Here is an 18,000-nt window from a genome sequence, read left to right on the forward strand (position 1 = left end):
TCTCACAGCACTCGTTCCCAAGCGCTTTGTACAAGCCGTGCTCATGCAGAACAGTGTCAGGGAAACTTGTTTGCCATTGGTTTGGCTGCCCATTTTCTACAGGATGTTAGTCACCAAATGGAATACGAAGTATTCACGCTAAATTGACGCCGCAGCCTAGTACGCGCGTATAGTTCCAAATAGCCTGTTCTCTCGTTATCGTTGCTTAACCTTGAGAAGCCCCGCCAGACGCTGCTGCTGCATTTGCGTTCCCGGCCTTCCTGTTATTAGAGCACCACGAACTTCTACTTCGCTAATCTCTGTTCACGCAACAAACAGTACCGTTCAAGCAACAGTAGCAACATTATGAGTGGAGAAGATGCACGGCGCTGCTGCATTTTCTAATGCTCCATTTCACTTCATCCGTTTGTCAGTCCATCGATGTCTGTTTTCATCAGCATTTACGACTCGGAAAGCGACGCTGCTCATACTTTGCTTTATCGCCTAATTGTTACGAGGTATCTGGCTTCACATAAATTTTAGCCTCTTGCTCTGTCTTGCTTGGCCGTCGTGTGGAAAACTAGCCGAAAGAGAAAAAAAATATGCAAACAAATTTCCGAAAAGAAAAAGAAGGGAAGAGAGAGGAAGTAAGGAGTAGAACAACTGCAGAAATAGGAAATAAATAATAACAATGGCTAAACCGCTCAAAGAACATTAGAAAAAGAAACAAGCAGATCCAACGCAGTATTGGAATCTAAATGACACGAAACTTGTTTGAGTTAGTTACGTAGCAGCAGTAGCGGATGTAGCTGTTAGCTGTCTGCGTCACGAGGACGAACACGATGTATGGTGAATGTCCAGGTGAATTTTGTAAAACTATTATGGATACCAGGCAGTCGTGGATTACATTGGGCAGATTCATTAGCGCGAGCATCCCTGAGTGGACCGATAATGTCGGTTCTTCCAGTAGTGGCGCACATAACAGCGATTAGATATCGAAAATATTCAATTCGTAGAGATGTCATTGAATCAATAACAACATCTTACAAGGAAAACGACGCAACACACCAAGAAAGACAGGCCTTTCCGCCTGTCTTTCTTGGTGTGTTGCGCCATTTTCGTTGTAAGAAGTACGTACCAACTAGACCAACAACAAGTGTTATTAACAATAACAACATGCACAGAATTTCAGCGCCTAAAATTTCCGTGGAAAATTCAGTGGTGTCCATCAAGACAATCGGAAGTAGTGATCACCAGATTACGCTGCCGTGTCCCCCCTGTAAACCCATATTTACACAGGACTCGTCTGGCGTTATCGCCTCTGTGTCCACACTGCCATGAAACAGAATCTCTAGATCACTATTTTTTCTTATGTCGCCGATACAAATTATTAGTAAGAAGGCTTCTAGAAATTCTGCGTGCTACGTAAATTAGGGTTAATCTTATCATTAGATATAATACTATCTTTAGGTGCGTCACTTGCGGGTTTTAGCCACAGGGACGTGTTTGATGCCGTTTGCGCTTACATACAATCAACTAAACAAATAAGTTTTTGAATGTTCTTCTTTTTTTCTTTTTTTTGTTTGTTTTTGTGCGTTTCTTTAAACCGAATATGTAATATTTCAAAACATTAAGTAAAAGTTCAAGCACACAATTCATGGCCGATCCCCCAGTATGGGTACCATCAATAGTATGAGACCGTCATCATCATCGTCGTCTAGTGAAGAATGTTGCTAAAAAGTGCGTGCGCAGTACGACACATATCCAAATGCGTTTAAGGATTCATGCCCCTTATGTCACAGTGGCACATCCGTTATGGGGGATTGGCCACGAATGGGCACGTACCCAGTTGAAACGTATACCCGTGCCGAAGTTGTCTGTTTGGGCACCCAATGGCTCAAGTTGTCTGCTAGGCCACGCAGCAGCCAGCAGCAAGGTGACTATACGGTCACGTACCCAGTGTTCCAAGTTGTCTATATATGTGCACAAATATATCCGGCATGGAAACGGGCCAAACTCCGGATAAGAGGAAAAGAAAGCTCCGCTTTAAATAAGTGCACGATGCGTAAGGTAGGCGTATGCAGCACATCGATGTCATTCTGGCAATATTCCTGACGTTTGATTGCACTTAACTTTCAGGCGCTCCGCTCTAGGCGATTTTTTTTTGTGTGTGTTTGGAGCATAACTCCTTTCGGACCCTCAAACTTAAAAAAAAGGGAAGAAGAGAAAACGCTTTTGCCCTTACTTTCTCTTTGCTGAAACGGATGGTGCATCGACATTTCCAAGAATGAAGTACCAGATCATTACGACGGGGCAGTTGCCTAGGGCTTTAAAGCAGGCTTACATAATGAGCGCCTATACGTTTCTTTCTTAGCGCCATCTGGCATATTCGGCGCTTTCTGTGCTCTTGCTACTCGAAACGAAACTGCAAGGCTTCGCTGACGCTGTATTAGACAATACCGGATGGAGTTGTGAATCGGTTATGAGGTCCAAACTTAGCTCTGCGCTACCAATGGGAAATCGCCTCATGTGAGTAACTGTGCTATAGAAAGTAGGGCATATACACTGCTGCCCACTGCACGTAAGCTCGCAGCGGAACGCCGGATTTCGAATTCTTCGTTCTCGAAGAGAACTTTCGAAAGCCTTTCGAGACTCTTTCGAGACTCTTTCGAGACTCTTTCGAGAGTCTTTCGAGAGTCTTTCGAGAGTCTTTCGAGAGTCTTTCGTTGGGTTAAAATTTATTATCTTTTTTTGTTACGGACGATCCGTAAAAGAAACAGTTTTCACTCTAAGATTCGTCCGGCTGTTTGCCCCCGTCTGCCCCATCATTCATTCAATCACTACGAAAGCGTATACTCTTTATATAACATTACAAAAATAATAATATAACGGTGCTTTTTGTTGCACCGAGAGGTGTGTTCGTTCCATTTTCTTTTCTGGCGATGTTGGAATGTTTGTGGGCCCAATGTGTGGTTCAAAAGCGTCAAGCGCGACGCTGGGAACCATTCAGAGTGCAAGTGTAATTGGCGATCTTGACGCTGTGCTTTGGTGTCACGGTATCCTCATTTCTAGGGACCACTTTCACGGTGTGTTTAACTAGTCTGCTTACTTACTTGATGCAGGGAGTGTATAAGCGCCTACTCGCGCCTTGTTGACCGAGGTATTAGCACCAGCCGGTAGGCCTCGCTTTTCTTCTTTCCCGGCGTTCTCAAGCCATGCTGCACAGCTTATAAGTAAAAAATTTCGTTGCTCTGAGACGGATTAACAAATGCTTCTGTGCTTACGGAGTAAAACTGGTTCGCCGTCTTTGATCAAAACAAAACTTCACCTAAAAAAAATTGCAAATCTGCATGCCGCCCTTTTGTGAACAAGAAAGGGCTCAAATGCTTGGCGATTGAAAAAAAAAACATTCTTCTAATTTTATCCAGTTAATACGTAGATGCAGATGGGAGAAGAACATATTATTATTATTTCTTTTGAAAACCATATATGCATTTGACAGGAAAGGGAAAGCGAGGAGCAGGCTGGCAACTGCCACCGGAAGGGGCACGACGCCTAGCCTATTCTTCAGAAACGAGGTGACAGGAAAACAGAAATGAAAGATAGGAAGGAGGGAAGGAAAGAGGAAAGAAAGAGCAACAGGACAAATCTAAAAGAATAAAGTAGAACACACTGTACAGATCACACACAGTGGGGCCGGTCGCTGAAGGTCACGCAACTACAGAATGGTAAATAGAAGAAATAGTATCGACGCTACAAACTTGAACCTAAGTTAGTTAACTCTAGAAAAATAAGTAGAGTTCGATGAGCCTGATCACGTCGAGATGCGCAACCACTGGGGTACGAAAACCCGTCGAGTGTCGTACACCGCAGGCCAAAGAGATGATAGTCTCTCACTAGCGACATGCGCTGCGCACTGAAAGCAGGACACTCATATCAGGTGCTGAAGTGTCTCGCAGCAGCCGCAAGACGTACGCGACGGGCTGGCCACACGTTTTTGTCTGTATAAACGTTCGCGCACGTTCACGCACCCAACCCTCAGCTTGAGTATAGTTGCCCACTAGCGCGACGAGGAGAGCCTCGACCGCGAACACACACATACATACATACATACATACATACATACATACATACATACATACATACATACATACATACATACATACATACATACATACATACATACATACATACATACATACATACATACATACATACATACATACATACATACATACATACATACATACATACATACATACATACATACATACATACATACATCTCTAGCAGTAGATGCAGCCATATACTATTGCCTTAAGATAGAAGTTACATGTTTTGATGTTGACCAGATGACTGTGCTATTTCTCTTGAAATAATAGCAGCACGGAAATCATGTATAGGCGCGAGCAAAAGTGGGAATAAGTTCATTGGTGCACACGTATGGTAGACAAAAGAGCTGACACAGCAGTGAAGCGCTGACTGCACGTGGAAGAAATCGACTGCCCTGTCATGAAGTTCGTATACGAGACAAAAACATCCGAGTGAATGGACGAGAAAACATGGCTTATTCCGAAACGTGTGGGGCGTTTCTCGAACCTTTAGTGCGCGGTTTTATTCCCCTGCCATGGCGGCAGCATACCGATGGGGGCGGTGATACAAGATGCGAGATTTCAGTGCACATCAAATAACGCCAGGTGGTATCGTAGCTCAAGAACAGCTTCGGAAAGACTCCATCAACCTATCAAAGCTTTCTTTTTTGATGACAAAAAAAAAACAGTGTTAATTAACGACTAAATGTCTTACATCATAGCATTTCTTACAAAAATTGCTTTCACATTCCACTACATATTTCCGAAAAAGGGAGATATATGTTGATTTGATCAAAATTTTGATGCGTTAGTTCGGCTGGAGGCCTGGCATGCGCTGGCCATAATGCTTACAGTGAAAAATGAGGTGACACACATCGCGAACACGCTCAAGTAATGGGCACAAACGAGCTCATACACGCACGCACATGCATTGGCATGCTTATTAAGCCTTGTTGTGCTAGGGAGCGAGAGAACAAAAAATTAAGGAAAGGCATGGAGGTTAACTAGACAGACACCTAGTTGGCTACCCTGCACGAGCGAAGGTGGACAGAAAGAAGAAATAGGCCAAAATAACGTTGAAGATTCGTTGTCGAGGAAGGCTGGAAGCATCTTCGTGGCTCGCAAGTGAACAGGGAAAGATGTTTGTTGAGACTTTGTTTCAACACAACGTGGCTAAATGAGCGAGCGAGGTAGCTAATAGACTTCATTGGGCTGAATTGTTCGCGTTGTATAGCTCTTGTGCAAGCGAGGCTGACGCATCTACGACGTTGTCACTTCGGCCTCCTGCGCACTCCATTGCTTGCGTTTCTTCAAGCACCATATATGTGTTCGCGTAGTGGACGGTAGACAGAGCGCAGAAAGTAAACAGCGGGTATACATACCCTGCACGAGGGACCTGTACCGGATGCAGCGCGGTTGTAAAAAAAATCCCCGGCTTTCTCGCTTATATTACTGCCGTAGCAAGCAATGTATCTGCGAAGTTTTCACTTTTCTATCGCACAGGATAAGAAGAAAACGCAGGTTATTGCGAACCCCCGCTGCTGGCTGCATGCACTCTTAGCTTCAAATTGCTCCGAAATGAAGTCATGCCCCTTGCTCAGCCGTTCCGCAAGCCGCCACTTCTACCGGGAGAAACGTCGGCGCGGTTTCTTGGAAATCATGTCCTGACATCATCCGCTCGCCCTCATTGAGAACTAGGTCGCAAAGCAGAGAGCGACAATGAGCCTCGAAAAGCAGCTCGGTGTTACCGGATGCCCAAATGCACAGATGAAACGCGTCATTCATGTCCGTGATAAAAAAAAAATGTCGTGTGCCGCCGCTGTTGTGTCCACTTCGGCGTTACTGAACGCCGTAATTGTCTGCTGCTGTCATCAAAGACTACCAAATCGCCAAGTCGGTGGCTTTGTCGCCCGGCTTCTCATACCAGAGCGCAGTCTAGACCTATGACCGCGTAAGCCGCTTTTAGCGGGGAAGGAAAGCAATAACACGCCCCGGTACAAGTTTTCGTAAAACACTCACATGAAGGTCAACATCGATCCGCATTTTTCCCTCCCACCCCCTCCCCCAGCAATCGTGCCAATTTCCAGTATGGTTCTTGCGTTATATATAAGAAGATTGGAAAGATAAAAGAGTGCTGCGCTGACGAACTTGAGAAAACAAAAGAGAAAAGAGGAGCGAACAATTTTTGGCCGCTCTGCGCCGACGGGCCTCCCTGGCTCGTTGCGTAGCCGCTGCCGAGGGAGGAGGTCGCGTTGCCGGAACGGATGGGGCTACGTGCGCCGAATGCAGCGCACCGAGCCTGGCGCTACCGGGCGTGCACAGCGTGCCGTCCGGCGCCTTGCGCCTACTGGGCAGGCGCGCTGCCACTGCACACCTGTGGCGGAACCTACGCCTCCGGGCGTCTTCCGTCAAGGTGGGGCCTGCCTTCGTATATCTGAGCCGAACGCCCACCGACTGAGACGAAGTTCTCGCTTAGAGGTTGTAAACACATGCAGGTGCCTTGTTCGGTGCTTTAAAACCAGCTTTTTGCTCGACTCACTACATGGGCGGCCGAGGCAGGGTGAACTAACAGGGTGAAGCCCGACCTGAGCCGTAGTTCTCTCACCACTTTTGGTTCTTGAATCATCGGACACGCATACGGTGTTCGCGGACACCTCTAGCGCAGATTAAGCTAACAAAGTAAATGTGCAACATTTACATCGAGGTTATAAATGCCACCGTGTGCTTCGCCAGTAACTTGAAAGTCTACCCGGTGAACTATCATAAAAGGGAGTGAGAACTAAACAAAAATAGGGTGCAGACTCGTGCAACAGTGCACACCTCTTTTTTTTTTTTTTGCTATGCTAAAATAATATTACTGCGGATATAATCGCTATGTCATTCTTTCATTTTTTTCCGCCAAGATTTGTGCGCCACAGTAAAGCCGATTTTATTCCACACTACCATGTAGAATCGTGTGGTCTGAAGGGGTAAGTTATGTCGTACATCTGTGATTGAACTTTAAACGGGGCTTTGTGTGTGTTGTTCAAGTGGTGTAGTGGGTGCGATACACACGAGAGGGAATGAGCCTATTCATATGTGTGAGCGTCTCTTTTCCCGATCTACGGGCGCGTCGTCCAACTCGGATGAGCTTGTGCGGAGCGCGCCAGAAAGCTATAGCTGCTCATGCTTGGCACATCATCTTGCGAGTATGTTCACACAGACTGCTTGTTTATTAGCTTTCTTACAACGCTTTCCTTTTTCTTATATATGCATCACCCCTCCTCCCAAACCTAAGGTAGCCAACCGGGCACGACCTTGACAAACCTCCCTGCCTTTCCCCCTTCGTCTCTCTCGTGTCACCTCTGATGAACAAAATCTACGTGCGAAGCTTTGCATGGGCGATGATGAATATCTGTAGCGCCAGAGTGCTTTCCACTGGCGCGATCTTTATTCACGAGATCGCCAGATCATATTCCTCCTTGGCAGCTTTGGCGGTCGTTATCTCTCTCTCCGTTTCCGTCACACTTCAGCAGCCGCGGGGGCTTTCTACGCGCCTCTAACTTGGTTTGGTCAGGCGATGCTGTACTCGGAAAAGTTGTATAAGGTAACTCCGAGCGCTATGTGGCAACGAACAGGGTAAAACCTTTGTGAAAGCTGAAGGGTCTCTGCGCTTGTTCTTTTCGAATGTGCATTTGTTTTCAAATAAGATCTGGTGACGAACTCACTCCAAAGCGTCACGTAGTTTTGAATGCCGACAATACCACACCATATATCTTCGAACCTATACTAGTCTCCACTTCGTCATAACTTGACCGTGAGTTTTACTCTCCATTTTTTTCTTTTTTTTACTCCCGGAGTTAAAGCAGGGACCCGTTGTCCTGGTGCAAGGAAAAAGGCACTAAGTGTATTAGGGACTTAGTAGCCTAATTCAGCTCACCAGACGCTGCGATCCGGCAACGCATCGCATTACAGGAAAGCCAGTAGTGGCCACGAGTTCTCATATGCCTGCGAATCTTAGCCTGAAACCAACTGCAATTCCTTCTCGTTATTAAAATGAATAGTATCCCCTTTCTTTTGAACGTTGCTATTTTGCTCATACGTTCCTCTCTCTCTCTCTCTCTCTCTCTCTCTCTCTTTCATTCAAAGAGAAAATAAACGCCGACAAAAAAATTCAGAAGGTCGTCAGTTTTTTGACAAACTCTTGCCTCGAGAAAGAAGCAAGAGGACGGGCGCAACTTCTGCGCAATGCGGCTGAGTGCTCCGCGATAACGTTACGGGAGTCGTTTCGGCATGACGCAATAAAGCACCCTCGCGCTGTTAGCAGCGAGGCGCGGCCGCTGCTGCCGTAAATTAGCCGGACAGAGACTGAATAAAGAGACAAGTGACCGTGTGGCTATAGGACTGGCGTTACTTTGTGCTGCAGAGAGATAACACGTCGGAGCCGCCCTTTACGCGAGAACATCGTGTTTCCTGCAGTAAACGTTGCCGCCTCAGTATAGCTATTGCCTCGATGATAGGTATGCCACGATACACGCGTCTGAATATATATATATATATATATATATATATATATATATATATATATATATATATATAATCTTTTACGGCGACAAGGGGATTCTTGACCTCACCGAAGGAAACATCCGAACTATTGCGTCGCCGCCGAGGTTTTGCTCCAGACGGTGCTGGCGCGATTGAAGTGTGCGTGACCGGTTTGGCGAGTGCCTCACCGGTTGCCAAACCGGGGTAGTTTTCACGGGTGCGTCCGGTTTTTTGGATATATTTCCGCCAATTTTTGGAGGCCCTTGTCGTTCGTGCCCTGCCTGAGACACAGAGACCCACGGGTGACCCGCACGAAGTCGCCTCCATTCCACCTTCACGGGGTTTTTTTATCGTTTTTTTTTCTCTCTTCCGATGCACTCCTATCCTCTTACGGCCAGTGCCAAGAAAATACGGCAGGTCGCCTCCCGTGGTGCCATGGCTGCAGTGCCGTTAGCGTCTGATACAGAAGTGCATTCCAGCTTTGTAACCTAATGGCTCGATTCGTTGTTGTTTTTTCTGCCTGCGTAGAGTAGGTCTTCAGTGCTGAGAGATGTGTCGACGTGTAAATTCCGTATCTTTTTGTTTAAGTCAAGTGCTACTTAGAATCGAATAGAATAAAATGTTTATTTCGACACAAATAAATATGCCCAAGTAAATTCCAGTGCGCGTAAGCCTTGTTGCGTGTGTGCGTGTCTGGGCAGTCTCGGCTCATCAGCACCTAACTTTTTTTTAATGGCCGTCATCAGTAAAAAAAGGTGAAACACAGTAGCCATGGAAATTACACAGAAACTTGTGAACAGTTTTACAACTGGATCAAAAGTTAATGCGTAAGTAATCGTACGATTGAACGTAAATCACGCATAAAACAAAGTAATTAAAATCATTAAAAAACGTATCAGTATCAGGCAAAAGCACAGGAAAAAGAAGAAAATATTCACAATTTTGACAGTCCTGATAATAAAAAGAGGGTTAAAAAGAAAAGTGCAGACGCACTGCTTGATAACAGCGTACAGCTAAGTAATAGCGTTTAGTGGGCACATATTTCGCTTCTTTCCACGTCATTTTAAATGTACAAATGCTTATTGAAGGACCTGATGAAATTCCAAATTTAAGTGAACTGGCAGAAAATTTAGTTTTCAAGTTATTGAAGTAAAATGGAATATAAAAAGCACCGGTTCTCCTTCTACATGTTGTGAACACCTGTGGGAGTTTGCAATTTTCTGTATGTCTCAATTGTCTCTGTTTAATATTTTCAATTTTGAAGGTAGTGGAGTAGTGGTATTTAATTATAGCATCGAATACAATTAATCTGTGTGCGTCAAGCATGCTGAAGCGGTTCATAATGTGTAATGGGTCGTCTCCACAATGTGTTCCATATGCTATGAGAACCGCTATCTTACGTAGAATTGAATTTAATGAGTTGAACTTGTAAGGAGATGCAGGACCGTAAACTGTTAATCCATACCTAATAACAGAGTCTCGCAACGCCTTATAAAAGGCCTTTCTCAGGGATACACCGCAAATATATCTTGAATTATGAATGTAAACACGCTTCGCTAAATATTCAATAGGGGTATTCCAGGATAAATATATGGGTATTCCGGGTAATTGTCCTTACTGCTCCGCAAATAAGGGCCATTACCGTTTCCTATAGCTGCCATTTTCGCAATAGACGTGCGCACACATATGCGCCTCAAGGACAGCGCTCTTGGAGACTCAGAAGTGAGCGCTCGGATGCACACGACTTCACCCGGAGTTGATCGCGGTCACTGTGCTAGCATCGCGGCAATCGCTGAGCAGATCGTGCCGTGACTCGAATATGAACAATGAGGGCTGCTGTGTTTGGTAAGGAACTTGAATTTTCGTTGCTGAATATGCTCGCGCTATTTTTAACGTAATGCGAGGGAAAATTTTTACAGGCGGTTTCAGAGAGCGATCGTTTTGCTCCTAGTAGCAGGCTGTCTGCGACCGGTGAAACAAGCTGAGAGAAACAGCGAGAGAGGTAGAGTTTAATGAAAGTTGAAGGCGTCAGCTCTGTCACATGCAGGGCTCACTACTTTTCATTACAGCGATTGAAATGATGCAAAAACGGCACGAGGAAACGTAAACGAAAATTAAGTAATGAAAAAGCAGAAAGAAATCGAGCACAGATATACAAAGCTAGAATAGCTTCTACAAGTCCTGACCGGCTAGGTTAAGCAGCTGCTGCTTCATCGTGGTTCGCATTGTGTCCCTGTGTATTGCTGTCTCAGCGACTTGTAAAATGGTTTCTGCACGTATCTGAAATGTCTTTGACGATAAAATCGCGGTGGTATTGCACCTGCAATGACGCAGAACGTGGTAATTGCGAATGCGTAAGCTAAGCTAACGGTAACGGCTAACCTAACGCTCATGGTATTTGTGTCTGCCTAAGTGTGCAAAGTGGTTGAAAACAACGCCACACTGCTGGTTAATCCTTTTCTTTTTTTTCGTTACAGTCACTAAATCACTGAAGTAGCTAAATGAGGCACTCGCCAGCAACGCACGCACTATACTGCAGACCAACGGTGTTATTATGACACGTCGTTTGAGCCACTTTGCTCCGCAAGATATACCGAACGCGTGTGGAAGCAACGCCGCATTACTGGTCAGGCCTGTCGTATATGTAGCCAGACATTGCATGGGCTAGGATCGCACGCACCGGCTCTAACAAAGTCTGCGGCACTGCAAACGGTGAACGAAGGCCTCCTTGAGTAGAGATACTATGCCTTGACAAAATAAAGAAATAACAAAAGAAAGAAAGAAAGAAAAAAAGAAAGAAAGAAAGAAAGGAACGAGGCTTGCATAGCCGCCTCTTGTGATTCGGGTCTCGTAACTCACCCGCCGTAGCACTGCCTCCACATTCGACGCGGTACACGAGCGCTGTTGGCTGCCGACGTGGGGAGGTGGCAGCCCGACTTTATACAGCGGCCACGGGGCCCATTTCGCGCGCTGCCGACACCCCTGCAGTCGCAGCGCATTGGCGGAAAGCGCGCTCCACTGCGCGCCACACGTCGTCAGCGCTGAGTCTGCGCGCTCCGGAAATTTGCGCCCATGAACTTCGACGCTTCGTCCTCGTACTCTCTCTCTCTTTCTTTTTCATGCCCCCCTTCCTTGCCGTTGGATGCACGCGAAAAAAAAAGATGCTGTTAGCTTGTTTTGCTATACAGCGATGACGTGAAGGAATGCCTGTTATTCCACGCCATGTAAACGCGCGATGTTCGTGGAGTCGCGCCTCTGCTGGTGACCATTTCGCCGCACAAGCGAAAATTCGCGTAACTTGGTGGTGAGTGGGCTATACGTAGCTACTAGACGCGCGAGCTGCCATTTTTGAACAGCACGAGGCGCGGACAAACGGCCGTCTCGAAGCGTTGGCCGTCGACTTGTTGCCTTTAACGTTTGGCACCCTCGACTTGAGGTTTCGTGAAACTCCAGTTGCGTGCACTTCTTTATTCTTTCCGCGAATGAGCGGTAATTTGCTAAACACGCCGACATTTGTTATTTTTCTGCTCGCGTCCCGAAAGCAGAGAGTCGCATTTTTTTTTTTTTTAATGCAGGTTACATTTCCATGGACGTGTGTCTTTCTCGTGCATTAACGGCCACTTCGTTATTTGTTTCGTTTTTGTTTGTTTTTCGTTGCTAGAGAAGTATGCACACCGCTTTGCCTCTAATGCCCCATACCATAGAGATAAAAGGTCAGCTGTTATTCTTCAAGTAAAGCCTTCTTTTACACTTTTTGCTTCAAGCAAATGCTTCCCTCCCTCTCTCATTTTTTTTTAATAATAGTATAAACAAGGCAGACACTTAAGTGCTCGAAGAGATAAACATTAAGCAGTCATGTTTGTGTATCGCAGCACGTACTAACGTCTTTGGGAGGCTTTTTAATACTTTTCCGAGCTGATAGAGAAAGTTTTGTTTTTTGAACATTTACGCATGCACTCGAGTCTGTGCGAGCTGTGAATACGCGATTCGTTGGCTCTCCACTGAGCGACCGGTGCCCGCGGTATAGCCTTACAGCGCTCATGGCCGCTCTCTGACGGAGGGCGTTGCTGACTTGCACGACGTGCCAGGTCTGGCTTGGAACCGCTCCAGGCAGTCTGCGACTATCACTCAAGCTTCAGCTAATATCCCATTCACCATGCACCGCACGAAGATGAGTCATCCAGCATCGTTATTATAAACATGCCTTTCTGATCCCAAGTGCCCACCATACCTCCGGGTAACAGTATTATAGTGTGTGCGCATCAGTGTTTCCGCCTCGAACGGCCGTGCTCTTTACTCAAGCCAAGAGACAAGACCGTTGTCGAAGGGTGGCGAAATCATCGAACGCAAGAACACATCCAGAGAGAGGAACGATTATTGGTTAAAACGCACGCAATTCGTACGGGAAGTATATTCTACTGTGATCTGGTAAGTTATTACGAGAGCACACTAAAATTTACTTCCCGTAATATACACTTCTGCAGACGTACCCTTGCATAATCTTAGTTCATTGGAAGAGGGAGGGTGGGTGACATGGGTGCCGCAATTAATTCATTCATTCTAGGTATTTCAACTGAACCCCACACGCAATGGGCCTGAAATGCTGCAACGTTCGGGATATGCTAATGCATGCATGCACTGTGGGCGTCGGCAGTGTCTTTTCTCTACAATGAAAGGAACAAATACAAAATAGCTAGGCATAACAGTGTAGAATGAATTAGCTGGCACATTGACCTCGAGCGTGTGATAGAGAAAAAGCTACAAATAGTCCTTTGACTCGCGCGGCTTTCCTAAGAAAATTCTCAAAACAGTGGGGCATTCACGCCAGCAATTAAGGTATTCATTCATTTACAAGTGCGCGCGATGAAATTTAATTCAGCCATTCACAGCGACCGCCCATTCGCGCGCGAGGTGTCTCCTCTGTCCCCTCATGCAAGCTGCGCAAGGCGTGCGTGCCGAGCGGAGAAGAGACATTCAAGGCGAAAGCAAGCGACGCGCTCGCGAAGAACGCATCGCGCAACATCTCTGTCACACGACACTCGCTGCTGCGATTCGCCGACAGCCTTTATCGAAGGGTTCTGACGAGAGAACCGTAGAACTGTTCACGAGACGGAGAGTTCTCATCTTTCTCGTTCTCGCGCCCAGCGGCAGTGACTTGACATCGCGTTCTGGCTCGGCGAAAACCGAGGCCAGCCCGAATCGGAAGCACGCGCTGCAGGGCGCTGCCGCTGCGGACGGATCCGCCGTGCTGTGGCTCACCTGTGGGGCGCCGGCGGTTGCGGGACGATGTCGTGCGGTGGCGGCGGCGGCAGCGCGGAGTCCCGGCGGGGAGCGTTCCGGCGCGCGCGCGTGGTGGGTGCCTTTCGCCGGTACACTGACCCAGCGAAGCGCGCGCCGATCAAAACGAAACTGGTTCACTCTCGCCGCGGTAAGGGCGCCGCGTGGCCTTGGCGTCGTACCTCCGGAAGGAGAAAGAGGGCGACCGGTTTGCGACCGCCCTCGCGGCCCGCTGGTGCTCTCGCTCCTCCTAATCCTTTAATTTCCCGACGGGCGGCGCGAAGAAAACAAAGGAAGCACGAAACGCGCGCGCACCCCCAAGGACCATGCCGCCACTCCTGCGTATGAAGGGCGAGGAGGGGGCCACTGCGCTCGGGGTCCAGCCGCTGGGAAATGCCAAGTCGGCGCGGTTATTACTCATGCACTGACTCACGCAGCGCGGCAGTGCCTTTCGGGAAATGCACCACCGCGAGCGGCGCCTGGTCAGGAATAACGCCTAGAGCTCTGGGTGGAGGCGAAGGAAACGCAACACGGTTCCCTGGGAAAGAGCACACAGAAGCAGATCGGACCTCCTTATTATTAAGCGAAACCTCGTTTAATAAGCAGGGGCTGTTCTCGCGGGCGGAGTATTGTGTCGGCCCTGAGTGTGACAGGAAACATAAGCCTGTCTTCCAGCGACTGCGAGCTGGTTGCTTGACCTCTCTGGACCTTTTCGCGGAGTTTCGCCTACGGCGCTGCACGCTGGTCCACTAGTACATTACGGGTAGCCATGCGCAGGGTGTTTCAGCGAACACTTTCAAAATTTTTTAAGGTTGCCTGTGGCAGATGTCAGAATTCTAGTTCATCAGCTGGTCTACCCGAAGTGGCGGACACTACTTGCACAAAAAATTGAGAATCAAAATTGACTAATTAAAAATCACTAATTAAGCTTCTAACTAATTAACCTAGGGCCCATTTCGCAATTTACAAATTCTAGCCGTGGATCGAGTTCGTAAGGCGGATCCACTTGGAAAGAATTCTCAGGATGACACCAGTTTAGAGATATTAATGCCAGAACTTTGCGGAGAAATGCATTGGCGTTCCAGTTACTTGTGTGCTTCAATGCATAAAACAACGCTTTGTTAAGAAAGTTACTAGAACGCCAATGCATTTCTCCGCAAAGTTTGGGAATATATCGAAACTCTTGTCATATACTGAGAATTCGTTCCAAGTGGATCCGCCTTGGCAATTCCACGGCTAGAATTTGAAAATTGCAATATGGACCATAAGGTAATTACAGTTGAAACTCGATTTAACGAAGTGATGACGATGCTCGAATTATTTCGTTAAATCGGGAAGTTCGGAAAAACGAGTAAGAGATTTTTCGGTCCTTCGAAATCTAAAATTGTAACCTAGCGACACCCAAAAGGTATTGCGACATTGTATTTGCCGCTAACCCGTGCCTGCGCGTGTAAAAAGTCCGCGAGGCCGGCCCAACTACCGCCGCCCCTAGCGCCATCTGGTACGTAAGAACGCTAGCGACTGCTGCGTCCGTTGTTCCGTGCATGGGCGTGGCGTGCAGCCTCGTCAAAATAAAGCTAGGGCCCTGACTAGGGTGCCTAAATGTTTTAACGCAATAGCGTTAGAGAGCGCACGCTCGAGAAAGAAAACCCGTCTGCGTCAAAATTAGAAAGAAATCATCCTTTTTCTTGCCCATTTATTTCTAAAAAAGCTTCGTTAGATCGGGTTTAATGCAAGCTGGTTATGTTAATTCGAGTTGATGACAACATTTAACCTCATGAGTAGTTTCCGGGGAATGAAAATTACTTCGTTAGATCGGGAACTTCGTAAAATCGGGTTTCGTTATATCGAGTTTTAACTGTATAGTTAAAAGGTTAATTTGTGAATTTTTGTGAATTAGTTGATTTCGCATTTCAAGTTTTCGTTGAAATAGTGTCCGCCGCTTCGAGTTTGAGTTGACCAGCTCATCAACTAGAATTGTAATATATGCCACAGGCAACCTGTAAAGATTTTTCAATGAGTTCGTTGAAACACTATATATATATATATATATATATATATATATATATATATATATATATATATGTGTGTGTGTGTGTGTGTGTGTGTGTGTGTGTGTGTGTGTGTGTGTGTGTGTGTGTGTGTGTGTGTGTGTGTGTGTGTGTGTGTGTGTGTGTGTGTGTGTGTGTGTTTTATACCATTCCCTTAAATTTTGCGCGCGCAAGCCCCCAGAATGATAGTTTGTACTACTGTAACTCACCTCACAGCCTATCCCCTCCCCGGCCTGCGGTGCCTCGACAGCTAAGGGCTTTCTGCTGCTGAACACTAACTATAGTGATTGCATCATGCAGGTAGTTTCACGTGAACGATATGTGGCAAAGAGGGTGACTTGGATACCATGGTTCATAAAGCCAATAACAGGCAACACCGTTTCGTAAGCTAATCTTCTGGTAGATAATGAAATGATCATGTAAGCGGCACCCTGTTGCAAAATGTCTTTAATTACGAAAGACTAATTACCTGTAATACGGCCCCTGTTTTTTGGTGCGTAAAGACTGTCAGTGGTCTGACTCTTAGAGTGGTCCTGTTAAGGCGATTCTTCGAGACGCACAAGCCAACAAATATCTAGTTCCTCTTTCTCAAATGCTGAGAGAACCCTGTGAGAACAGTCGCTGAGAGAACAGTAGAACACGGCTAGATTTACATCGCGTGTACGCACTTGTACCAAGCAGAACAAATTTAAAGACTTGGGCGAATTCAGGTGACCGAGCTACATAATTCACAACTCAAGTTTTGTGGCACTAGCAATAATTTCAGCTTGGCGATATGGTTCATTGCAGGAGTTCATCACCCATCGTTTAGTCTGCTTGTAAGGTGCTCTACCTGAAGTTAAATCTCCGAGCATCTCTTTTTTCTATTCTATCTCAATTCAACTGCTTGCTTCAGGTAATTATTTAGGTATCGTATAGTGTCTACTACAATTCGCGTATTAAACTGCTTCCTCCAAAGGCGTACCAAGAAGACACGGAGGGAACACCGAGCCCTTATCTGCGGTCTCCTTTAGCAGCTACTTGGTGCCAAAATAAACTTAATATGCGACAAAAGAATGGCGTGCAATATCTCGAAATCAGCGTAGCATCGCGAAAACAAGTTGGTGTTAGTCAAATTAACCATGGGCAGAATGACGCGCAAAACCTGGCGCGTAAAAGTGGCTCGTGAATTGCTGAAACCCATGCGCCCGCCACCCGCGGTAGCCGAAATTGCCACTAGATTCTACCACAATCAAGGCGGCGCGCAGTCACGAATTGATTTTACGCGCGAACAACCTTGTGAATTCGGTCTCTGATCGACTGCCACTGGCTGCAGTCTCCACAACACTGACATTTTCTAGCAATAAGAAGTAAGAGAGTCTCAGTACCGAATGCACTTGCCACACGCCGAAGCTCGGAACTCGGGTCGACACGGTCACCTTCCCACGCCACTGTGCGTTCTGCCTGTCGACGCGAAGTGCGGTCTGTTGCACCTGCCTTCCTGTGATCAGGTAGCGAAAGTGTACATCGTCGCTTGCATCTGGTACGCCCTTTCCATTCTCTCCCTCGGGCGTTCGCGGGAATTTCCTTCAGCATTAACAGAAATTGCCTTCCGGCGCTGTCGAAACCCGTCATCTGTAGGCGAGTCCGTTTTCGTGCTTCGCGGACCGTTATAGACGCGGCGTCCTTGAAGACTGGACTTCGCATTGTGCCAACTTGACAACTTGCCACTGTCACTCGTCGTAGGCGCGTATATTAGGAATAAGCGCACGCGGATGTTCTAACCTCTTCCATACACTTCCTCCCTCTTTGGTGCACTCCAGTACACCCCCACTATGTGTTGCAGTCACACACACACACACACACACACACACACACACACACACACACACACACACACACACACACACACACACACACACACACACACACACACACACACACACACACACACACACACACACACACACACACACGTGTGTGTGTGTGTGTGCGCGCGTGCGTGTGCGCGCGTGTGTGTGTGTGTGTGTGTGTGTGTGTGTGTGTGTGTGTGTGTGTGTGTGTGTGTGTGTGTGTGTGTGTGTGTGTGTGTGTGTGTG

At 46.8% G+C, this 18,000-nt stretch overlaps 1 protein-coding gene across 3 annotated transcripts in view; it reads right to left on the reverse strand.

Moving 5' to 3' along the window:
- The window catches only part of LOC142573560 (uncharacterized), a 30,903-nt gene extending 13,549 nt beyond the window's left edge, over nucleotides 1-17,354 (reverse strand). Inside the window, exon 1 of one of the 3 annotated variants that reach the window (XM_075683029.1) lies at nucleotides 17,290-17,354. Coding sequence is in view for 1 of the 3 variants with exons in the window: in XM_075683027.1 (XP_075539142.1) it covers nucleotides 11,454-11,476 (23 nt within the window). In the remaining 2 variants the exon portion in view is untranslated. Of the gene's footprint in view, nucleotides 1-11,453; nucleotides 11,567-13,853; nucleotides 14,067-17,289 lie in introns of those variants that run through there. The other 2 variants (XM_075683028.1, XM_075683027.1) reach the window with 2 other exon arrangements.
- Nucleotides 17,355-18,000: the final 646 nt, after the last annotated feature.

This window comes from Dermacentor variabilis, chromosome 1, assembly GCF_050947875.1.
Source record: "Dermacentor variabilis isolate Ectoservices chromosome 1, ASM5094787v1, whole genome shotgun sequence".
Lineage (NCBI taxonomy): Eukaryota > Metazoa > Arthropoda > Arachnida > Ixodida > Ixodidae > Dermacentor > Dermacentor variabilis.